General features: G+C 33.0%; 1 protein-coding gene across 2 annotated transcripts in view; it reads right to left on the bottom strand.

The window, feature by feature from the left end:
* Positions 1 to 3,734: 3,734 nt before the first annotated feature.
* Positions 3,735 to 26,871, bottom strand: part of UBE2W (ubiquitin conjugating enzyme E2 W) — a 58,602-nt gene continuing 35,465 nt past the window's right edge. For both annotated transcript variants that reach the window (XM_037802818.1, XM_037802819.1), the window contains exons 4-6: positions 18,595 to 18,750; positions 14,675 to 14,750; positions 3,735 to 7,264 (exon numbers count right to left, since the gene is read on the bottom strand). In XM_037802818.1, coding sequence (XP_037658746.1) covers positions 7,251 to 7,264; positions 14,675 to 14,750; positions 18,595 to 18,750 — 246 coding nt within the window. In that variant the 3' untranslated portion in view covers positions 3,735 to 7,250. The remainder of the gene's footprint in view (positions 7,265 to 14,674; positions 14,751 to 18,594; positions 18,751 to 26,871) is intronic.

A 26,871-nucleotide genomic window follows, 5' to 3' on the forward strand; every position in this document is an offset into this window, starting at 1 on the left:
ATGATTAACGATTTAAAAGTAATTCTTAAAAACTCTCCAGGATAAGAAGGGTTGAGTGTTCTGGTATAACATTTCAACTCAGATGGTAGGTAGTTTGGATATTTTTTCTAAATACCCAGCATCTGAAGAGTTAGTGTAAAATTCCTTGAAAAGGCTAGGATAAAAATACAAGGAGGATCAAGTTAACCTTTATTAAAAGCCTATATGCTAGGTACTATGTGTTACATGCTAGGGACACCAACACAATTGAGACATTGTCCCTACCGTTAAGAGTTCAGGGGAGGTGACTAGTGAGGGGTGAGGAAGGGAGAAGAGACAGGGTGATGATAACCTTTATAGCTACATTTGAACTAGAACTTTCAGGTAGAAAAGCAGGTAGCAATCTAGGAAGAGGGAAGAACATTAGCAAAGTACAACATAGGTTTTTTTATTGCTCCTATTTATGGAACAAGGTATATGATGACTGCTATGGGAAACTAGCACCAGACTGCGAAACGTCATAATAGCAGGGAAGGGATGGGGCGGCAGGGGCGCTGGAGAGAAGGGAGAAATTCTAGAAATGTTTATGAAAAATTTGAGAGGAAGAGACTATTCTTCACTGTGATAACCAGATTATATAGTAATGCCATTAATTGTGACAGGAATGCTTTAATTGGGATCGGAGTAGAGATGGATAAAAAATTGTTGAGTTGGATACCTTTTTTGCAGGCTGTACTGATCCACATTAGGTTCTGACCTGAAGATACGTTATCTACCCACATTAGGTCCTTGATGGCCAAGAACAGATATTTTGTACTCCACTTTCTCATTTCAAGTTTCCTTAGTAAAATATTTTCATACTCCACTGGACAGGTCAAACAGCTACTCTCACTCATATAAATATTTGGCATTATTCAAGCAAGCAAAAAAAAAAAAATCCAATAAGCAATTAAAAAAAAGTCCCTGACAGTTTCCCAACAAGAAAGATATATAACCATTTTAGCCTTGGGCCATATTATCCAAGCACGGAAGACCCTCAGTTGTGGCACTTGACCCTTTAATTCAGCACGTTTCATTTGGCTATGTGTTAGGTAGTGAGAAAAGTACTAAGGAATATAAGAAGGACTCAAACAGAGTGACTCATTCCACAAGTAGATTACAATTAGTGGAGAAAATTAACACCTACCATGGAAGGTAGAACTTATTTTAAGGATTATAATAAAGGGAAAGAGTGCATCAAAGTTCAAAGGAAGCTGGGTCCTGCATTTACCTGACCAGCTACTAATCTGTTTAGGGTTGCAGATACAGCTTGTTGAAATCTGATAATTTTATGGTAGTATGATTGGCCTAATGAGTAGTAAACTGCTCCTGGGGCCAGCAGATTCCCTGTGGAAAAGAAAATTTAGAATACCAGCAGAGCATACTGTATTTCTTCCTGCCAGGAATGACTGAGATGAAGACTCCCCTTCTTCTGCTAATTTCCTTCTCTCTTCTCATAGCTTCAGGAGTCACTCAATTAAGTACATCAGGTGTCTGTACACTCAAAAAGGCATCCAGAAGTCCTTTACAGTATATCCTTGTTATTAACTGCAAAACTCAAAGTTCAGGAACACTAGCTTCACAGTACTCAGTAATTTCCATCCTCTCAAAATGCCCAGTCTTTAATCAGTACTTGTTTAATTAAAGCCCGAAGCACCTCTAAAATAAGCTACCTACAACAATTAAGTAAAGATAATCTGTTAATTGGTAACAGTTTTAGTGATTATCTTTAATCTGTTGCACTCATTTCGGAAATGGATATGTTACTGTTACCATAGTTCTTTAAAAATCAGTCATTTTGTAAAGAGGAACTACTACTATATAAAATAAATTTTTGCATTACTAACTACAAAGAGACTTAATAGCTGTCCAATTTACTATTCAAGTCTACAGGAAATGTCAAATAACAACTGTTTTATTATTAAAAGTTAAGGATTCATAAAGCACACAAAACAATTTACATTCAACTAACAAAAATTTGATACACGTATTTAAAAATATATAACATATTTTGTCTCAGTCTTAACATTTGTATTCTATTTAAAAAGTAGTAATTTTACATATGTTGCAACTTGAATTTATAAAATTTATACATCCATCCTATTCATATCCTCAGGCATGAGGATTAGTAAAATGCACAATAAGTATACCTCAATATTGAGAGAAAAATGATACCAACTAAAAATAATCAATTCATTTTGACCTGAACATGCACTTATTAACCTAAAAATCCATTCAAATAATTACTGACCACAAAACTGGCAGGTACTACGTGTTTATATCAACAATCTGTGGTTAACTCTGAAGAGACTTGCATTTTCTTGGTTTCTGACAAAATCTACCAAATTCTCACTAGTCCTGTTTCAGGCTTTAAAAGAGAGATAGGTTCTTTCCATATACCAGAAAGTCTGACAAGTAATGTCACACCTAGCAATTCAAAGCTCAGTAAATTTTGAAATCATGTTTTTGCCTTTATGAAAACAGCTTAGACTTATTTATAGGAGCAAGCTTTTTTCAAAACCCAGACAGGTTGTGCCAAGAAACAAAACAAGAACTGGATCTCCTTTATCCAGTCAACTCTGCATCTCAACTTGGAAAACTGGGGAAGCTCTTGAGGTATGTTAAGATATCAGCTTCTATTCAGGCATTCCTTCTATGTATCAAGATGACTTCATATATTATATTGTTTTATCAACAAATATTTTTTCATTAAAAGATTCATGTAATCATTCTGGAGATTCCCTACCAAATACTAACATATAAGAATTAGACTTAAATAACAACTCACTTATCAGGACTATAGATTCTCCAGTGAATTAGGACTTCAACTTGAAGGACAGAGAATTAAGACTGAGGTATGTTTTGATTCCATGGGTCTCTATTTATAATAATATGTATAAACCTGTCTTTAAATTAATGCACAATTATATGCTGAGAAAGAAAGTCTCACAAATAAATTAAAGAAATAATTACACATCTCAAAATGGCTTAGAAATTTAAATGGAGAAAATATTTTTACCAAAACAAATGCTTTAATTCATTTTGGTAATAATTAGGCTTTGGGAGATTAATCCACCCAACCTCCAAATGTTAAAAAAAAAAACAAACCCTCAATATTAGTACTTAAGAATTAAAATTACAATTAACAGCTCATCTATGAAGTAGCCAATTATTCAACAAATGTAGCCAGGAACTGAAATTAGGTATTAGAAACCCTGTGTATTTTATTTGTAAGGAGAGTCTTTAATTTCTTTCAAAATTCGTGATGTAATCCTAATAATCTTTCTTCTCTGGGTTCCCTAACCTCAAAAGAAAAGAAAGAAAAACTTAGAAGTCAGAGAGGGAAACCGGTGAAGACTGATACAATGACATTTGTGAGAAGAGACTTTAAGGAAGAAGAAACAAAGAGAACAGGGATAAACCAAAGAAGGTTGCAAAAAGGCACAGGACTAGTTGGTGCAGATTCAGACTCTTCCGTGTAAGATCTCAATCACACAAAGGCATTAAAGGCATCAGGGTAATGCAAAATATAATACAGTAGCTGATTTTGATAACGAATTCTCAGAAAAACACGGGTAAGCCATAATTCCTTTTGAAAACCAAATATACAGTTATACATAATTACAAATGTTAAGCATTCAGCTAAAATATGTACAAAAAAACCTTAAAAATGAGATCGAGAAATGTAAGTAGTAGTAACCATTAAAGGCCTGAACTAGTGACACAGAATTCTTTATTCAAAAAAGTTTTGAACACACAATACCTCTTCTCTTCTCTTTTTAGCAAGAAGTTTTAACAAGTTTTAAATGTCCCAATTCTCAAAAACAATAGGCTCTTTTAAAAATAAGACTTGACTACCAGAAACAAATAATATGTAGTTACATATCATTTCCACATCACTACCCATTTCCATTATTTATTTGTCAATTCATCTTTGATGCAATTTGGGAACAATTAAGCAGTCACTAGATACCTGTTTTAGAATCTGAAGAAATTATTATCCAACATAGGATTCTGATATATATTTTGTTGCATATATGGAAAATTTCAGAAGGGACAAGTTATGAACTAATCTAGTTACTTTATACCGAATACTTATGTACCTAGTCAAAACAACAAGGATTAAGATCTTTCCCCAGTTGCATATTGACTATATAAAAGCTGTTTTCAGCATTTTCTTCTAGAGATTAAAAAAAAAAAAAAAGCTTTATTTCCCTGCTAGTTAAAAGGAAGAATTATACAAGTCCTTTAGAGGTGAATATTAATTCCTTATGAGAACAGCCATAAAACACATTGTTTTAAAATTCTCCAAAAAATAAAACAAATTGGATACAGTCTCTCCCTTCAAAATCTATGGCATTAATACCTGACAAAATATTTTTTTTTTTGAGAGGGCACAAGTTTCTGATCTAAGCATGCATAAATAAGGAATTGAATGTATCACTGACTTAAGAGAATCTGGCAAAGCAAAACAATGATCTAAAATAAATAAATAAATAAATTCAAAAGGAGAGCACATATATCCTAAATATGAAGTATAATTCTGTAGGCCTATGTAGCAAATAGTGCCCCATGGTGGGGATGCAGAGGAGAGAGAGAAGCAAGCATGGGCCTATGTACATTTTCTCGATATTTTAGTTGTCATTTAACAACACATTACAGAGAAACATTCTTTTTATTACAAAGAAATGAATCACTCTTTCTAGAGCAATGACTCTGACAAATTTCTTAGGTTTTTTAATAAGGTAACTTACATTTGAAATTAACTTCATAATTAAATCTAAGTGCAAAGGAGTTTTCAATAATTCCTAAATTCAAGAGAGTGAGGAATAAGGTTTTATCTTTATCTGATTATGATTTTCTTCTCTTTAAAGGATAAAATGTACTGAAATTATTTGGCTTTCCTTTACTTTCCTCTGCTTCACTTTAATCTACTTTCTGGAATCAGTCTGTATGAAGAGAGAGGTATGTTAAAACACTGTCATTTTTTTAAAAAAACTCAATTGAGGCTAGTATGACCTATTAATGTATAGTATAGTGTTGTTAATCTTTGACCTGGTATATTAATAATTCCTTTGGTAAGAAATGTCACAGGTCATTTCATTACAAAAGGATTCTAGTAAGAGGACCAGCAGTATGGAGATTTCCCCCCAGAAAATGATCAAGTCAATCAGTAGTTTAGAGCAGTTACGTAAAATACGAAAACAAATAATTTACAGCTGCAAATTTCATATTGGAAAGGCAGTTAAAAATTAATAGTTCAAAGCATTCCAAAACACATTTCTGTCCTAGTTAAACAAGCTAACTAATTAGGTTGATAGAGACAGTGTGAGAACTAGTGTATATCTCTAGTCAAGATAGAACAAAAACAAAAAGTTTTTAATTTTTAAAAAGTGGTAGTTGCTAATTAGTAGTTTTATAAACAATGTCCACAATTTGGTGGCTGGCCATGTTTTTTTTTTTTCTCCCCTTCAAGTTATTTCTACAGCAGACATATTTTTGAAGTCTACCCACCCCTGAGTTCAGTAATTATACTTCTTTTGAGTGTAAAATTATATGCCCTTAATTAATAACATGTACAGAGCTACAAAATGTCATCTACACAGAGATTAAAATAAACATTTTAATAGTTTTTGCCAATTATAGATTGGATGATTTTCCTGGGGTACATATCTCAAACCTTTCAGCCAACTGGCTTTTATTTCTAAGCCCAAATTGATTTATATATTCACTGCTGGATATTTCAAAAAGAGTGCAACAATAAGGCATTAGTAAAAATAACATTGTAGTAGAAACAGATTTTGCATATGTGAAAAGGTAATTTATAAAATACATTAATTGCTTTTTAAAAAGAGAACCTAGCTGCAGTTAACATTTACATGGTACTGAGAATTGGACCTTCCAACAATTATTTTTTCTATAGAAAAATTTTATCTAGCTACAAGCAAAGTCTTTTAAACAAGAAAACTAAGCAAAACAAATCCCACCCAGAAAAACTATATGGTTGTGTGAGACAAATAAGCAAACATACAAATTTATAGTGTACTTCTGCCTAAATTTTAAAATAAAAATGTCCACACTCTTTTGTTAAAACATTAAGCCTCTGTCAAAAATGTATTTCTTATTTTAAGGTACAGGATTGAAGGACAAGATGATACAAGTAAAGAAAATTTACAAGAAAAAAACTTGACAAAAGTTTTTCACTTAAAAGTATTGTAACATTCAAACTTGACTTGGAACAATAAAAGAAAACAAGATTGCAAACAAAAATGTTTATGGATTTTTCAAACATAAATAAGTGAAATAGTGTTTAGGCAGCAGGGCTCATGCTGATGGCTAGCAGGAAGTAACAGCGTGTAATCTACTTGGAAAAATCTTCAATGTATAAATAACAAGCCCAAATTACGGACTGCAGCAATTCAGTCATCATTGCCATTTTTCTTACTCCCCCCAAAAAGCCTTGATTAAACCGTTCATACCCTATATTACTCATACCTTTACTTCAGAGATTGAGGAACTATATACAACAAATGAGTTTATTTTCACCATAGGGATAACATATTGTACCTCTCTGCCAATGTTACTTGAAAACCTTCCATGTCAAAACAATCTGACAGCAGATATAAACAGTTCAATAAATACGCAATGATCTTTCATTACAGTCCTTTAAAGACGCATGTTAAGTCATGCTGTTAACCTTAGGATCACAGTGCATAGAATCCAAATATAAACAGCTAGGGTGACTTTCAAAGTAATGTTGGATCCCTCACTTTATTAATAATCCCATTATACCCGATAAGTTCATTTCATAGGCCCTATCATGCATTAATCATTTGGTGGCAGGAGTTAATGAAAACTTTTCCTATTACGTCCATTGCCGGCAATGAACGTTCCAAAACCGCCAAGGAAGTCATTGTTATTGCACAATACGTGAGGACCTGGAACTTTTCCAAAAGCTTAAAAAAATAAAAATAAAAAAATGGAATTATATTTGACATTTCCTGACACCTGCATTAATACTGTATGACTAATAAAAGCATGTCAGTTGCCTGGACTGAACCAGCGATCAACATGCGCCCAGAATGCACACGAGTAAAAATGCAGTAAAAGGAAGTAGTCTTCATTGCCTATAGGTCACTTCCAGTCAAAGGTTAAAGTTCAAAGACTGAATGATCAAAGTGCTCATTTTCTCAGTAGGACTATCTTCTGCTAGGAGGATGATAATAGTGGCATCAACAAGTATCATCTTTAAAAAAAGGAGAAAAAAGATAATTAAAAAGTCAAGCATGAATAAGTAAAACCTGTAAGTTAGTCTAACCCAGAAATTACTGCAAGTACCAAGAAGAATATGGTTTACATGTTCACCTGCCTCCCCCAATCCACAAATAAAGAGTCAATTTGTGCTCAACTATACCTTAAAATGATATATTATTAGTATATTAGTTCTGTTTAAATTAAATATAAAAATTCACAAGCTTTTCTTTTCGTTTAGGGGGACAGGGAGTCTTATTTGTTTTTACAGACAGATAAAACAGAATAGTTGTGTTTCAAAATTTGTAAATACAGCTAAGCACATATTCGGGATTTACCAATCTTCAGACACTGCTTTTACGGGCAAAATTTTAAAACTGCATTGAGATAGGAAGTAAATTCCTGGCCAACACTGCCATGCTATTTAACCCTAATGTACAGAATAATATAAGTTATGTCTTCCTACCAAGAAGGAAATAGCTCCACTAATGAGGTACAATCTCCAAATCAATCAGTAAGTAGTTAATGTTGTTAATTTCTCTTTAGAAATTAAGAATGTCAGTTATACAAATACAGATACATATGCAAAAGGCGCCATTAAAAAACTCCAGCAAATTTGTTCAGTAATACCTTCTGGTAGCCTCAGCACACATTTATATAACACAGGCAATTTTGAGGGTTCATGGCTTATTTTACAAAACATATCTCAAGGATTTATTTTGAGGATTGATTATTTTTCAAAAAGAAGCTTGAGGAAGAAGGAAGACTGGTGGCAGCTACCCTCAAGGTGTCAAAGCTCTGAAAGAGAAAATTCTGCAAATATTCACTAAAATATTTCACAAACTATCCCATGCCAGGATTGATGTGTTGCTAATAAAATCCTCATTCATAAAGATTCAATGAGAACTAAAAACTAGTAAACATGACTTGTATGTTGGGCAAATCAGTGGAATATCCCATGATCCTATGTCTTAAGAGCATAGACTAGACTTTTAAAATAAATCGTAGCTAATTCTTCGGAATTTTGAAAATAAACAAGAATATCTTTAAGAAGAAAACAAGTAGCTAGTTTATAGTGTCTGTATGTTTCACGGTGAAAATATTTTTGTTTTTTAAATTACTGCAGAACTTGGATTGGAAAGGATAGAACTTAGGGATATGAAGAGGTTCTTTAAAATAGTTACTTCTTCAGTAGAGTATTTTATAACAACACTAATGTCCCTGTAATTAATACTAAAACCAATCACTTTACAAACCATCACTTAAAGATCATGTATAGTGAAATCTCTAAGCTAAAAAGTGGCACTAAACTCTACCACATAGAGTATGTCATATTACTGTGAAACAGTACCACATGGCAATTTGTATACAATAAGAAAAGTACGAAATACAAATCAATGTGAACATAATGTTACTTAGCTAACCAGCAATAAGCTTGTATCTACAAAGACATACCATCTTTAATAGATGGCACAATAAATTAATCTTTATCAGGTTGTTGATGCTGGAAGGTTTTTAGTACACTAGGATTCTGTATACTGTGTTAACAACAAACACCAAAATGACTAGGAAATCCATGTGAAGCTATTCTCCATATCCCATTCCTCAAACTGAACAAGATTTTGTAAGAAACAGCCTAGGACTGATAGGATACCACCTATCTCAAATGCCCTATCGTTGGAGAAATAAGCTTATTAAATAAGTTCTGAATATGGTGTTCAATTATCTCTGATAGCTAAACCCACAGGGACTTGCAGGATAACAAGTAACGAAACTGAAATATCCTTTGATTGGCTATATATAATCAAGAGTCTTTGAGCAAATACTTAAGTGTGGAGACAGGTATGAGCCAAAGCCTTCCCATCATTTCCCTAAATAAGAGAGCCACAACTAAGAGGTAAAAAACCAATTTGTTAGCAGAAGGAGCATAGTTTGCTAGCTAAATAAAAAGGATTATTAGATACCAGGGCTGGCTCACCAAAAAATAAGTTGTTGGAGTAAATTCATCTTAGGTCAAGACAGACATAAGGCTATAAAAGGTGGTAAAAGAACACAATATATTTAACCTCTTTGCTAAACAATCAGATAAGGACAGGAAAATATTTGCAGCAAGGAGACTGCTTTAAAAAAATCTCATATAACAATTTAATTTTTTTCTGGAACTGCAGAAGCCCCCTACTAAAAATTACACCCTCAAAATTATATACAAATTACCAGTTCCAAAGAGGTGACACCTATCATGGCTAACTTCATGGACTTCTGCAAAACATGAATGAGAGAGAATTATAGTACAAGATAGTCATTAAGTTTTCCCCTGAGTATATGAACCATTACATTATACTGGGAAACATCTCCCTGGATATTACCAAGGACTAGAAGAAAAGGGGACACTAGTAACAGGTCACTAGATTGGAAGCTGGATGCTACCTCAAAGAAAGGAGAGAAATATATCTTTACAGTTACGTTTTGTCTCTGAAGTGTTTAGGAAATTGAAGTACTATTTTGATGAAATCATTCAAGAAAGATTTCAGAGTAGACAGACAATAGAACTGTTATCTAACAGGAGGTAGAGGGCAAAAACTGTTAAAATGAATAAAAGTTTGGACTCAGGAATTTAGAAAGTGGTCTTGTAACCCAAAAAGGAAGTATGAATAAAAAGTTTTACAACAGGTAAAATCATGGATAGTAGGTATAAGGCAAGGAGAAAAGGAGCTTCATAAAGCTAATCTGAGACAATTTTATATTTCTGTTCCCTCATAATCCTTGCAATTCTATAGGAATGTTCCAACTGAATGGAAACCAGAATGTAGTCTACTACGTTAAAAAAAAAAAAAATTACTTTTACCAAAATCATAGACCCATGAGTTTATTGCACATGCCATCTAAACTCTATGCCAATTTACTTCCTATAAACCCAGATTTCTTAAGCCAATAATCAATAGTAGTGCTCAGCTGTCGTTTATAATGGGCCACTGTTCAATTCTCTATCATCTAAAAAGAATACTATGGAAACCCAGATAGATTTGGTTTTGTTTTGAATTGATCTGTACTACCCTCTATGGAAAGCTTAATACTGATCCTGGGAAACAGATGGATCATATTACAATGTAACATGCCTATTTTGTACCTTTTTCAAGAACAATTAATATGGATGTTTACAATACAGAACTTTGAGACTTCGATCACTCATCCACTGGTGTAATGAACTTGATGTAGACCTGTTTTCTAAGGAAGATTCTATCCCTGAATCTATCCCATGTGTATGGTAAGATGGGCTGTCTACCTATTTTGGTTAGGCTTCTTTATTTTCTTAAAAAAATCTCACATATCCTCTCTGGTCAATTGATTTTTCATAGCATATGGACCTCTGCCTTAACTGGCAACACAGAATATTTGTACTTTAATGTATATGTGACCTCAATTCTCCAGTGAATAGCAACTATAAAAGAATTCTGGGGAACACACTGGCAGTCAATGTCAAGTAACAATAATGGATATATATTCACATATCAAATACAACTTTTTATATGTAGAGGCCTCTAAATATCATTGGGGTGATTTTTTTACACTTTAATAAGTGATTGTATGCTAGAGAAGACCCTAATGAGAGAATAATGGGCACTGTGAATCAAAGAACAGGGGAAGTTTTTAAAAGAATTATCTTTAAGTGAAAAAATGTTTCTGGGACACGAGACTGGATTAGGATAATCGTGATTTAGGTGAGTTAAAATCCAATGCCTTCAGATAGCTCATGAGCCCAGGACACTTTGGGCTTTGCTTCCTATACTTCATGTCTGATGCTAGCAGAAATATGTATGGATTCTGTATTTAACACAATTTGAGGTGCTATGAGCCCTCAGAACTGCACCAAAGACTAAACACAACCTTTATATGGTGACAAATTAGTGTGTCTTACTTGTCTCGTTATGGGTGGGACAAAGTTAGTGTTTTTGTCTCAATAGTCAATATTCAGCTTATGGTTGGTTATGTAATCACATGCTATATATTGTGAACTGTGCAATAAAACAGAATTGTGTGTGTGTGTATGTATATATATAGATCCAGTGCCTTTAAAAAATATTTTTTTTATTTTAAAAAAGAGATACTTTTAATCTATTTATTGGGAAAATGAGTTCTTGTACAAACTCTGGCTTGCCTGAATAGTATTTTATTTTAAAGAACTAATTCTTAAGCTTCTTGTTTCACTGTGTCCTTTCCCCACTTATTCGAAAGCAGGTAGTAAGAAATTCCTTAAGTATTCTTAGAAGAAAACCTCTTATAAGTCTTTTCCACTATACAAGCCAGTATTAGTGGGTCGTGAAGACTGATTATCCTTTCAAAATTTCTCTGCCAGGGAGAAAAGATGTGAATAATGGGAATGTACCCTTCAGTGCCAGTGAGGGATAGGCTAGGAGGGATGGTTGTACTTTCAAAATATTTGTATTTTAAAAATCCACCACTCCAAGACACTTTCTTCTCAAGTTTTGTAAAAGACAAAGTGGTTAAAAACACTATGAAAGACAAAGGAGGAATTTTTCTACTACCAATGAGGTTGAATTTGATGTAGAAAAACTATTGTCTTAGCAACAAGGACACTTTTTGATTTAGCTCTGTCAATATTATTGATTTTTTTTTAATTAGAAAAGTTACAGGTTTACAGAAAGAAAATGCAGAAAATAAAAGTTCCAGTGTACCTGCTCCCATTTTTAACATTTTGCATTGGTGTGGTGCCTTTGTTACAACTGATGAAATAGTCTTGATTTTTTGATGTATTTGGGGACTACAATACTAAGAGAAAGGAGTTCCATGACACTTGAGAAATGTTTAAGAAAAAAAAAGTTCTTTATAAAGGTACTGAGGAAAGAGATAGCATAGGGTTTGGTACTAAAAGGCAAAAGGATGTAGAAGAATGAGAAGTCAGCCACGTAAACTGAAGTAAAGGGTCATTTAAAGTAGGCTCTTGTTAAAAATTTTAGTGCCCAGAAAGAACTCCTTAAACCTGACTACTGAACTATATTTAGAAAGCTGTCCTTTTATATTTAAGAATCCCTAAATCAGTAGTTCTCAAACGATCATTTACATCAGAATTATCTGAGGATATTTAAAACTCTAAAACAAACAGAATTCCAGACACAGTAATAAAGTTCATTAGGTTCCTCAAAGGAGGGAGCAATAAACAACGCTTTAGTGAAAATATTCCCAAGATGTGGTGTGTGTGTGTGTGTGTGTGTGTGTGTGTGTGTGTGTGTGTGTGTGTGTGTGTGTGTGTGTGTGTGTGTTAGAAAGATTCAATACAAACAGCACATGTAGAGGCAATAATTAGCATGACAGAATAAGGAATAAACTGAACACTGCAAACAGTGCTCCACTGAACATTTCATGCATAAAACTTTTCTTGTATTAAAGATTATTTTGTTAGGATGGATTATCAGTATAATAAGGGTTTGATCTTGAACTTAAAGCTTGTTAAATATTGCTAAACAGCTTTCTACAAGGATTATACTAACTTGTTATACCACCAGCAAGTATGAAAACTCTTTTAATCTACCACTTACTCTCCAGAATTCCACTCATTTTATAAAACTCTGTCAACTCAATAAAGTGATCCAAATATTAAATTTGTGATTATTTTACTGAACTGAACTTTTTTTTGCTATATTAACTGTATTTATTCTTAAATATGTTTTCACTCATGGTCTTTGAATCATTTAAAATAAGTTATAAATCTATTTTTCTCAATTTTATTTTTTTAACTTTATAATGACTTGCTTTGCAATGTTTTGGCTACTGTTATAAGCTTTAAATTTTCATATAACGAAATGTTTAATTTCTTTGTGATTCCTTCTAAATTTGGAAATTCTACCTTCTTTCAGAGATCTGATACCCAACTTTTTTTTCTTAAAGATTTTTCTACTGTTGGCTTTTCAAAAACAATTAATTCAATCCACAGGAAATATTTTATTTGACATGAAAGTGTAAATTTCTTTCTTTCTCAAATGATGCACTACAATTTTCTAACAAGATACTTACCAAATGATCTTTCCTCCCCTTTTTATTGATTTGAGATGCCTTTTTTACCATATATTCAATAGAGCACAGATAAGAGTAATTCTATTTCAATGATCTTTCTATCTATTCTTGCACTAATATGTATCAGTGTCTGGTAGATTAATTTTTCTCCATTAACCTTTACAATTTGAAATATAAAAATATGCTCTTCTTGCTGCCCCTACCCATGAACTTTTCAAGCACCTACTCCCAACATTCCATTGGATTTTACTAAATTATATTAAATCTAAAATTTATAAAGAATGTACATTTTTTACAATTCTGCTTTCTCAAAGTATCTATTTTTACACAGCTAAAAGTTTTGTCATTTTCTTCTTATAGGTCATCTGTATTCCTCATTAAGATTATTCCAAATTTTTACATTTCTGTGGCTCTCAGGAATGGCATTCTTCTTTTACTGTACTTTCTAACTTATAACTGCCGATATAGTGCTACTGCATTGACTCTAGTACTAACCTTTTATCCCCACACTTTAGAGAAGTCTTAGAATTAAAAAAAGTTTTCAATACACTCAATTTAAGTGATGTAACAAAAAGTTTCACACTGGATAGAAGGTTAAGGGGAAAGACCATAATCTTTTCTGTTGTTTATATTCTTATTAACTAGTTTTGCCAGTTCTGTTTTATTATTAGGATAACATTTTTTTTTAAAGGAAAATGAAAGAAATGCTTTTATGTATACAAATATCACACAGGGCAGTGTTTGTTCACTCCAAAGAGTACATTACGGGAATAAAAAGCTTTTGTTTTTAATTTCAAATACCTCTTTTGGAAAAAGTAAGGTCAATGCAGAAATAATGCTAGCAGCTTTGAATTACAAAGCTACCATCAGCCTCCCAACAAGAACAATAGAATTACTGAGCACACTGTATTCATAAAGCTAGTAGGCAGAACCTCAAATTCTTTGGGGGATAACTGTTAGAACAGGAAGAGTTTTCTTTAATTTAATGGGACACCTCTAATTAATGCGATTCTTTTCTCTGCTAGGAACACTACCGGAACTAAATGAGTACACAAGGCATCAAAACTTCTATGTTAAATAACAGGTTTACCAATAGTTAGTTCTAATATGATCTAAAGATTAAGTATTTTTTTTTATAATAAAATGGTAAAGTCTCAGAAATTTCAGATGTTACTTTTATGGTGGCTATCATTTTGTTTGCTCCATTAAAAATCCAGTCTAATTTATCCATAAAATATCATACAGAATTTTCTCCATGTTATGAAAATATAACATTAACTATATTTTCCCTCCTTGTTCCCAAGTCTTAGAAAACAAAAACATAATCTTTCAACAAAATGCTAAAAAGTTATCATTCCAAATTAAAACTGCTTACCATGATACCACCATTTTGTTTTCTTTGGATTCTTGTTACATGTTCGAACATAAAAAGAATTATCTGGTGGTCGCCTCTGAAACCAAAAAGAGATAAATAGATAAATCAGTAAGTTGTAAAATAAAATTAAAAATAAGGGTAGAGGTAGTTTTAATAAAATTTAGGCAAAATTATTAAGGAATGAATATAAAAAACAATATAAAAGCTGATAATATAACTTAGAAGAATAAAAACTGCAATATATTCCAGGAAATGTACTGACTCTTGCAACCTAAATTGTTCAAAAATAGGGTTTATGAGCATGTGGTTTAGGTTAAGTTTTAGTGACATCACTAGAGAATGACTATCAATCAAAACAGCAGCATCAAGTGTAAAGAATTTTGGTTTCATTCATATTGTTCCATCCCTAGAAATAATTTAATAATTACTTTTGTTAGCTTAATTAAAACAAAAATCTACCTAACTAGGTTTGTCTGAGAAATTATGACAACTTACATATCTCCACAAAGAATTATTATTTTACTCTAAGAAAGCATCATCAAGGACAGACCAAAGGAGTCAGTTTCCAAACAATACATAAGAAGAAGGGGAATATATTTATATATATATATATATATATAGGCATTTCTGCTATACATTTGGTGTGACTAGCACAACATGAGAAACATATGGCAGAGTTCTGCAAGGGAGCTACATCAGAAATAGTGACACCAGCAACACTGAAGATAGATCAAGGAAGACAATTTTCCTGAAACTGTTGAACACTGGCCAGAACACAAGGAATATGTGACTCTCTACAAAGATTTGGGGAACATGTAAAATTTATGTTAAAGCTACTGAGGGCAGGTTTATAGATAATATCTGACAGATATCCCTTAGTTTACTTGTTATTTCTTTTCAGAACCATTCTGACTGATAATTTGATCATTCTTTTCCTAACCTTAAACATTTTTTAGTGTTTAGTCAAGTTATCTTTTCAGACTTAATTAACTTTGTTTACCCAAGCTAATGCAGGTGAGAGAATGGGAAAAGGCTTTCCTCTGAGTCTAAGCAAAAGAAATAGATTTGGTTAAGACATAATCTAAGGGCAGTCCTACCAGAACGTAATGGTAAGCAGAACTACCTAAATAGCAGGAAGGAAAACAGGCAGTCCACTTGGTATTTTTAAAAATCATCAACATAACTATCATCTTAGTTGACCCTCATAGTGCCCTATGAGTTAATATTAGTAGTGATTTCATTTAAAAAAAGGGAACATTTGAGCACAAGAGGTTAAACAACTACTCCAAGATTACTCTACTGATACAGTTTGAGAAAATTCCTGAAAAGTTAATATTGTGAAATAAGGGGAACCAATACTTCAATGAACAGAAAGATGATCCTTTATATTGTTTGTCTTTCAAAGTAATCTGTAGTCATGTGGAGTGAATTCCTACACTATAATGATTTCATACATTTACTTCATCTAGATATGGATTAGAACCCAAGAATCATCACAAAACAGTCATCAAAATAAATAAGAAAATAAAAAATCCTCATTCTACTTGTTTATATAAAAAATATAAGCAAATAGCTGATAAGTTATCAGAAAGGTATGGTTCTTAGAAAAATAAAGTAACTGTGAAAGGAGAAATATTACCAAAATTATTTTAGGCATGAAATACAACTGGAAAAACTGGACAAGGGAAGTATATTATAAGAGCACTGAGAATAATGGATAGATTACTGAAAGGCCCCAGTGTCAATATCAGAAATGATCTTTAATCTACTGAAATCTACTGACGTACTAAATTTAAATGCCTCCAACTTAGGTAACCTTTCCTGACTGTGAAAAAGGAAACTGGAATGATAGTGCTACGACTAAAATCAAAGTCCCTAAATGCCTAAAGCAAAAAGTTTGCATTCACTATTAGAGTGAAACCCACAGAACCATGTATGTCCACCTCCAAATAAAACTGATCTGTTTTAATAACAGAGCTTTAGGTGAGTGTTTAAGGTCTCATTTTCCAAGCTTATTTAGAGCATTTAGCACAGTAAACAGCACAGTTTAGGTACTTGACACATATTTGCTCAATTTTACCATATTTCAACAGAACTAATGCTGCTGGAATTCTAACTTCCAGATTATCAGTCTTGATTGAACATATATAATTATTCTATTTAAAACTATAGCTTATCAATAATTAAATGGATTGGTTAGTCTTATACTAATATATGTACATATGACACTATTATAATATAAATATATATATCAAGAACCATTAATAGCAGACAAAGAATGTGAGGGGAATGGTAAGCTTTAGAAAAGGATGAAAGTGGTACAGGGCATAGTTCTCTGGTTTTTACCAGTAAACCATAACATTTAAATGCCAATAATCATAAGGCACATGCAGGAACTATGTGCAGACTTCAATGGTATTCACCTGCAACAATTTTTCTTATTAACTCACAGTTATATTCTTACCCTTCTACAGTCATTAATCATAATAAGAACACAAGACACCCTTGTAACCACAAACTGCTTTGCCCTACACTTAAAAGTTTAAAACCTGCATTGTGTTGGTCGGAGGCAAAGAAGATACAGAAGCAATAAATAAGACTTGTTTCTAAAAGCCTTAGAGTTAACAAAAGCTTAATTATAGGATTAAAATGCAACTTATAAAAGCCAACACTAGAGAGGAAATTGAAGTCAAAAGGTGATATTAATTTAGACATATGCACCTTTTTCATCTACTCTAAGATTATATTTTTCCTGCATATTTTAATATTCCTAAATGGGGATGTCTCTCTTAACTATGTGCCATAGTTTAATTGTCAAAATATTTTTCTTTCCTGTATTGTACATACAATTGCACATTAAAGGTTCTGGAAAATTCTACAATTTAATCTAGGATTTCCTATGTTTACTTGAAAAATAAAATTTTTTTTTTAACCTAACACCAAGAAACCTCTTATGGAACTAAAGTTCCACAAAACCCATTTGGGGAAATAGTGGCTTAGTGCATTTCAGATTCTAGATGACCTACCATTTTTAAATGAACCATTATCTTAAATGTTCTGTAAATGTTTATTCAATAAAAACGGCAATCAGATTTGGCAGACAGAGAAAAAACTTGAAAACAAAATAAAAAACAAATAAAAAAATAGTTCCCTAACTTCTAAAGTAAATTTGTTTCTCCTTTAAACAGAATACAAAAGGAAACCTTCATGGAGAAGAGACTTTAAATGTATAAATACGTGAATATTGTACTATATTAACCCTCAATGAGGAAGGATAAAGGGTCAGAAATGCACAAATAGGATTCAGATGACTTTATATGGTATCCTAATTTTACTTATGTGATTTCTCTATCTTTCTGGTCTTTTTTTTCTGCCCATCAAACACAGAATTTGTGGACTAGTAAACAAGAACAGGAGGAAGAGCCCTTAAAATTCTATGGCTAATCTAGTCCTCCTCCTTCAACCTACTCATTACCATGGAAAGGCTCTGGTTCCTGGGAAATTCCCAAAAAGAGGAAGATGAGGTGAGAGCCAGCAAAGAGAAGAGAGTATGGTGCTTGTTTTGGGCGCTTTCCATTGTGAAATCCAGACACAAGAGTTTCTTGTATACTTTTGTCTTATGCATGCTTATGGAGATAAAATTCAGCTTAAGAACATCTGCACAAACATCCTGTTTAAGAAATATAAAACAATAAAAACAATACAACTGACTTCTGGCCCATTTAACATTTTAAACTTTCTGTTTGGAATGAAAGATTACCAAAATAATTTTCCTACTTATTATTAAATACGGTATTCTCTATAATTTATAATAAAAGCATACGTCCTTCCTTCAAATAAAAATAATCAAATATTAAAATAGTTTATTTACCTAAAGTGAAACAAGAGATATTACCTGGAATAATTCTGAAAAGTCCTACCTTTTCTTTGCAGCTGGAAAGCATGCTAATAATGCTAAGACAAACTGATTGGACTGAGAGCGCTGGGGACCAGTCTTCTGTTAGAATGGATAAACAGATATGACCATTGCTATAAACATGAGGATGAACAGGAATATTTTCACCAGTAAACATGACCTAAGAAAGAATAAAATTTCATTAACATTCCAGATTCCCCCAAACAAAAATATACTCCACTTAAAACAAGCACTGATTTTTAAAATTTTTTAATTTAAAAATCAAATTTTTATTTTTATTTTAAAAATTAATGCCAAGAACATGATAAACAACTGCTTGCTATTTATTCTCATTAATTCATTAAATATTGGTTTTGTTCTATGAATAACCATGTAGTAGGAAAAAAACCCATATAATCTATTTTATACTTCAGCTATTTTTCACAAATTCCCTTTAAGAATTTTAAATTACCATGCAACTTTTAGACTACTGAAAGACAAATACATTTATAAATATATTTATAAGAATGGTGTTTCAAATTCTACTCATTTTTCTCTGTATACAGAAATCAAATACACTAAAATTCCAAACAAAAATATTCAATTTTGAGACCCTATGAATTAAAGGTGGTAGAAACACACCTACCACCTGTAACAATGCTAGCATCTACCATGCTGCTATGTAAAAGGAAATGACTGCCATATAATTTTACCTCCTCTAAACTCATACATTCATTATGATGGACACAAAATTATTACTTATTAATCAGCAAATAACTGTGTGTCTAGATGGAAAAAACAAAGGTTGAATTAGTCTCCCAACTGGTTTCTGTTTTTCTGTTTTTCATTCTACTCGATTCTTTTAACACTTTTTCCTTTCTCCATCTTGCCTCAGCACTGTTTTGAAAGTAATAAAACCTATTATTTCTTTCCTTTGACCAAACAATTCAACAAATATCCCAACAGCAATGTTTCTTAAACATATCTACATAAGCATCTAAAAAAGACACAGAAATTCATATATTTATTCATATATTTTTCCTGAGGAAATCTGTAAGCAAAAGTCCAAAGCAGCTCAAAGCAAGTAAAAGTCTTATGCTTAAAAATTTTTATATACTATTCCATAATTATTTTTATTTTGATATAAAAAATTTTAATTGACTCACCCCAATCATCTTTAAGTAAAATTTATACTGCAGTAATACACACCTTATTTATTCTGTAATTTAGTAGTGGTTCCTAATTTCTGAGCTGGCCATAAAAAAAAAACCTAAAGATCTTTTTAGAAATACAAACTCAAGGGTGCCACTTTCACAGATTCAGATTCTATCAGATATAAGCCAACATTTCTCAAACCACACTTACAGTGTCTCTCAACCCTGCAAACCACCTCACATCCAGAAAGTATAAGCAGAATCTCAGTAAAGAGCATCCCCACCTTAAGTTATGATGGAATCTGATGAAATCTATATTGTTCCAGCCATACCTTTTTTTTCCTTATAGAACAGAAAAGAGAGCCAGTGAAATATGGCTAAACTATAACATAGCTGAATACGGGATATCTTATGAGCAATCATGATAAACTAGGTTTTTCTTTTTAAATATAGAGCTATGAATCTGATTTTATTACAATTTTTATAATTATTTACATTTGAACAAAGCCATCCTTCACACATGTAGTAGTCTTCTAACATTTCAAATCTACTACTAACATAAGGTAGTTGTTGGCAGAAGCTAACATAAGAAAGCAAAAGGAATTATCTTTTTTCAAAGGAATGACTTTATACACGTGCATATAAATACTTAAGTATATATTTTTTCTTTAAATTCTGGCCATCCAACCTCCACCTCCACTAAAAAAAGTTAAAACAAAGCTGAAAAGTAAACATTAAGTCTCAAATAGGCGACATCCAAGTTACTTGGCCTGCTCAACTGCAGAAGATCCCCTGAAAGAACTCTTTGGCTTTGGCATGGATGTGTTCTAAGCATGTAAGTGCTCTATTGTTCTAAGCATGTTAGTGCTCTATTCATCATTTTCTGTATTATAAATTTCAGGAAAGGAGAAAGTAATTATACCCACCACATGTAACATCTAAAGTGCTGCTATACAAAAGGAAATGACTACTTAAAAGGACCTTAGAGTTCCACATTTTGAGTCTACCCACAATTACTTGTTAATTTTTATTTTATTTTTATAAATATGAATTATAGTTTATTACAGCATATGTACTTGATATCCCTTGATATTCCTACAATGTGTTGTAGATATCTAGAAAGCGAGTTTATAAATCTCACAGATTTGACCAGTGGGTTATTTTTTCTTTAAGTTCCTTTTAGTAAGAACACAAGCAATGCCCAAGAGCTTATTCCCTGGCACAATTATTTTTTAAAGGATATTTTTTTTCCAGTAAGGTCTCTTTATCAAGAAGTCAACTAGAAGAGTGCTGTGAAAGGGCCAAAAATTGAAGAACTGCCAAGTTATCATCCATGGCAAAAAGGAATTTATGTATCAGTAGCCATCAAGGAAAATACACAGACAGCTGAAGACAAAGGTTACCCCAACATGCTTTGACTAGCCAATTCGCTGAGCAGAAGAAAGCAGTACTCTTGGCAGGAAAATGGTTATGTACTAAACCACTCGGCCTAAGAGCCAAAAAGGATTCATGAACCAAAAGGGAAATCAGGAGAGAGAGAAAGAAAACGGATGAGTGGCCAACAGTAGAAGACACTTGGAGCAGAAGCAGGAGACATTCTAGAAGCAGAGAACAGAACCAGAAATCAAGAAGTAGAAGACAGAAATAGTTTTGCCATCTGAAGGGGGGGAGGGGACTGAAATAAAAATAATTCAGATCTCAATAACCCTTAAAGCAGGGAATTTTTACACATGCTGCATGCAGGGCAAATGAAGCCAGCCTGAGACTTATAGCAACAAAAAACAAGAGCATTAATTAGTTGCATATATCATAGTAACGCCTAGGGCCTAACCTGCCAGATACAGAATTTGAGAAGTTTGTATAAGCATGGAAAAGCTGAGTTACATGCCAGAGATGAATTCCTGAAACAAAAGAAAAAAATTTTCAACAGTTTATTCATGTAAAAGGCTTGTAAGCAGTTTCCACAGGCAGTTTTGTTGTAAACTTTGCTATTATGGTTATCTACATGATGTGATGGAAACAATAATCAAGGCTGAATTCTTCAGGCTCATGCTCTTACACATCCTCATTTGTTTAATACTAAGTACAAGCCAAAGGGGAAAATGGAAATTTCAGTTTTTTAATGCAGTACAAGCCAAAGGGGAAAATGGAAATTTCAGTTTTTTAATGCAGTCAAAATTTAAAAGGTTATTAAGCTGTTTCCAGAGTTCAAAAACTTTTCTTGAGCCCCAAATGCTGATAATGCTATCTAAATTGATATGACAAGACAACCGAAGACAATGAATCTGAAACTCAGGGAATAAATAAGAACTTTGCTAATTTATTCAGATTCAAACTAATAACCGCCAGGGACTGCAAACATTCCCCACTGCATAAACCATACTGAATAAAACAGAATTACAGACTTTGAGGAACAAACCATTTGATGAAATAAAATCTCAAGTTTCGAAAAGACTCTTATATCTATGCATGTGTATCATATTCAAAGTTCTGACTCTGCATTGAAAGTAATCCTCAGGCTGTCTCTAAACTTCCAAGCATCTCCCTATGTGTGTGGCTCATTTAAGTATGCACACCCTACATCTACCCTAAAACTTTAAGGAGATCAACCACTGGCTAAATTTTGGGTCACTTCAGTACTATGAATGTAGTGTCTTTCACAAAACTACTAAAACCTGAAAGCCATCAAGTGATAAAAACCCATAAGAATTAACACCACTTCAATTTTATGTATTTTGAGAATAGTTCAGTCTGATAGTTACTAATGTTTACATTGACATAATCAAAATTGATTGGTAACTGCAACTAGACCTTTAATTATACACTTCTATATGCTTATAGAGTTTACCTAAACCTCTGCATTATTGCAAGGAACAAAATACGGGGTGGAGATTAGGTAGCTATTTCTAACAAGAAATTCATTGTACAGATCATCCATAAGGATTTCCAAACATCACTCAATACTGGAAAACTTCACAATATTGAGGTCTTATCACAAGGATATTTTGTTCAGATTAATGGCCTGGCAGTAGTTAGAAAGTCACTTCAGCACGGTATCAAGTGAGGTCAGAGTACAGTTGAAAACATATACAGCAGTACATACACAAGGGGCAGTACAAAATAGCCTATAACTATAAAAGCCAAAATACAATATGGGTCCAAAGTTTCTCCAGGGACAATGTGAGGGAATGTTGTCTTTGATTAGAATTATAAGCAGATAACAATAAGGACAACTATTTAAACAGGAGTTTACTTTTGTAATAAAAACTAATCAGATAAATATTCAATGTAGGTAGTCTAGCATAAATGGTAAATACTTGACAAAAGTAACTGGGGATTGCTCCTTTGGCACAGTTTTCAATTCAATTCTCCCCTTTCAGTCCTCTAACATGTATCAGCATCATCAATACTAAAAATTTATCCTGGTACTCCATAATTACCGCTACCACGAAGCTAAAAATGCATTACAAAGACAAAATTCCTGATCAAAATGCAACTAAACTTGGGTTCCCTTGGATGGCTAGCAATCTCTTCTCTTACACCCTGTGTTCTTTGCTAGCCTACCCGTTTTCTCCTTTATCTTCTTGCTGCTTCAGTCCCAATGAATAGGATTTACCATTCATGTCCTTCTTGTCAGGTGTCCTTACCGCTAGGTAGTTTAAGATAATAGAAACTGCTAATCAAGACTTTGAAAGCTTGACCATCATCACATAAGAGCAAGGAGAACTGGCCCCCCAAATATCCTTCCATTCTCATCTCCTGCTATAGCCCTCCATGTATCTACTTAAACTACAAGAACATAACCTTACAACTCTCAGAAGAGGTCATGACCTTTCATGCCTTGCCCCACTTTTCACATAAACTCTTCTTGTCCCTTAAGGCCCAGGTCAAATAGATTTTTCTTTGCCCCCTCTTTCTAAATTAAATCAATCACTGTTTTTCCTTTTGTTCCCAAAGAATATAATTCATATTTCAATTTATTGTTCTTCTACTTGCTTAGTCCAAAAATTGTGAACTCTTCCTTTGACTCCTCTTCTTTGTTCATACTCTACATTCAATTCATCAGCAAATCCTGCTGGTTTTCCCTTAAAATAGGTCAAGAATATAGCCACCTTCCACAACCGCAACTGTTATCCTTTTCTGGAACAAGCCACCATCTCTCATCTGGATTGCTGCAATAGCCTATCTGGTCTTCCTGTATCCTTGTCCCCCCAGTAGTCTATATGCCACAAAGCAGCCAAGTTGCTCCTTTTAATTTTAAGCAGGATCATGTCGTTCCTCTGCTCAAAATCTTCCAAAGACTTCCCGTCTAACTCAGAATAAAAGTCCAAGTTCTTACAATGGGCTATAAATATAAAGGCCATATACAATCTGATGCATCCTCCAGCCCAGTTCTCTCTCTGACCAATATCCTACAAACCCTCTTGCTTTTGTATCTTTCCAAAGGCCACTAGACAGCACCAAATGCAGTACCTTTACATTCTGTTTTCACCTGCTTTCCCCAGATAAGTCTCGTGGCTTCCTCCCTCACCTCTTTCAGATCTCTGCTCAAATGTCACCTTCTCAGTGAGACATTTCTTGACCATGTTGTCTGAAAGAGCAACTCTCCAATCTGCCTTCTCTACCATTTTCACTGTCTTTCAAACTATATGTATTTTAACTTATTGTCTGTCTCCCCTCACAAAAATGCAAACTCCACATAAGCAAGACTTTTTTTTTCCCATTTTGTTCAACACTGAATTGCTAGCTCCCTGTAAGAGTGAACGTCCTACAATACATTGAATAAATACAGAATGAATGAATAAATGTCTATCTATCCAAATACTAAACAACACCACACCATTTTAATCTCTGTACTACTCTCTCTCAAATCTCAAGTACATAAAACAGTATTCGGCACACAATACATGCTCTATATACACTAAATTAACCAACCAACCATTTACTTGCATCTGTGCATAGGAAATAGAATACAGATAGAAAGAAATTTTATTTTCTGTATGGCTGGCGCTAAGTGCACGTTAGTGGAAAACAGGGATGGAAAGGTGATTCCTCCCTGCCCCAATATTAACTGAAAAAGTTTTCTGTTGTTGCTGTTATTCTTTTAAAGCAAATGACTGAGCCAAACATCACTTTTTGGATAGGTAGCTTTTTCATTGTAAAGTGAGATACAAAATGAGAAACTAATTGTAACTATAGGGTAAAAATACATCAAACTATAAAGACAACTTACAGATCTCATTTATAGGTACAGAAGAAATAATTTTACAATGAGATTGATCCACTGTAAGTATTGTTCCAAAATTCTATGCTTGTAAGTATTGGTAAATTCACTATTGCTTATGGCACAGAAGGATGAAATACTAATTGACCTAACAAACAACAATGCTGCATAGGCTTATCAAATAAAATCTCTGGTTAATGGGGAGTTTTACTGCCCTAGAGGAGTGGTTTCAGCCACTTCCCCAGAGCAACGGATCTTTGGAAAGCTTCAATTATTGGAGAAAAAAAAAAAATCTTGACATCTATAAACATTATCAAGCATTAATTGTTGAATCCATTACATTTGTTTAATAATCATAGATGATTTATTAAAATATAATATTTGAAAGTATTACTGTGGTGATGGTAGCACAAAACTGTAAATTTAATTAACACCACTTAATTGTACATGTAAAAATGGTTAAAATGACAAATTTTATGATATATGCTACCATATTTAAAAATTAATCTGAAAAGTTTTCAGGTATTACTGGCCTCAGAGTAGCTTTGTCATTTTCTCAATCAATGGATATTAGAAAACACAACCTCTGTGACATGGGACTACAAAATCACTTGATGTTGAAAAGGAATCCTCATATTCTAACCCTAGAGCTTTCAAAGGTATAATTTCACAGATAATCTTCCACTTTCAAAGAGAAAATTACTGTATGGAAAAACAGGCATTTTTTTTTTCCTTGCCATACTCACACTTAACTGACTGTATAGCATAGGGGAGAGAAATAAGTTGGGCTTGAGTCTTGATTGTTTTACTAAATAGCCATTAAGCCATGAACAAGACACTTCACTTATCCAAGCTTCAATTTTTTCACTTATGATATGAGAATAATCAACCTACCCTAACCACTTAAGAGCTATTACAAGACTAAATAAGAATGGAAGCTAATTACATTATAAAGTATGATACAGATAAATATTACTAGATTATAGAATGCATGGAAATAACATGTGGCTGAAATGGTTAAGTTTGGACTCCACTATAAAGGGGCCTGAATAATAAGATAAGGAGTTTTTTTTACACTTGACTCCACAGGAAATAAAGCCATTAAAGGTTTTCTTGGGAGGGAAGGGGTATGAACATCAATAAAATAACTTCCCCTAGTGGCATTGTGAAAGGACAGATAGACCTGGAAAGAACTGGAGACCACCAAAAAGTCCAACAGAAAGATAAAAACCTGAACTACAGCCTGTAAGTGAAAGGAGTATACTGATTAAGAAGCACTGCAAAAAGATTTGGAAAATGATATAAAAGTGAAGGAAAGGAAAGCATTTAAGATGAATAATAGGTAAACAGTAGCCCAAGATAAAGGGGGAAAAATGTTTGTGTTTTATTTTGTTATGAGGATGGGTTGAGTTTAGAGGTGTTAAGTTGGAGATTCCAAGTAGAGTTGCCCAGACTGAAATTAAACCTCAGAAAGAAAAAGCTCTACCGGGAACTGTACATTCGGGAGTTTTCTGCTTAGATAGTTGAAGATGTTGGACAGAAGAATGAGATTAAGAGAGTGCTGAATAAAGAACCTGGAAAACATCAAAATCAGAAGAGTGGGTAGAAGTAAAATCAGTGGAGACCAAAAGGAATTAAGGTAGGGTGGTAGAGAATTTATTACAACTGCTCTAATATAGAAATATTAAATATGATGTATAAGTTTGCTATTTGATTTAGAATTAAATATGAAGAATTTGGAGAAAACTTTGACTTGGTTTCATGTTTGCAGAAATGTTATCTTTTTCTGATGAAAAATTTATGAGCTTCTAGAATAAGCACTCCCAATAGTCAATATATACCCCATAGTTAAAAGTTTGGTGAGTCATATTCTTCTTTCATATACCTTCCACAAACTCAGCTGAGGTGAGATAGAATAGGCTGA

The sequence above is a fragment of the Choloepus didactylus genome, chromosome 14, assembly GCF_015220235.1.
Source record: "Choloepus didactylus isolate mChoDid1 chromosome 14, mChoDid1.pri, whole genome shotgun sequence".
In the NCBI taxonomy this organism is placed as follows: Eukaryota; Metazoa; Chordata; class Mammalia; order Pilosa; family Megalonychidae; genus Choloepus; species Choloepus didactylus.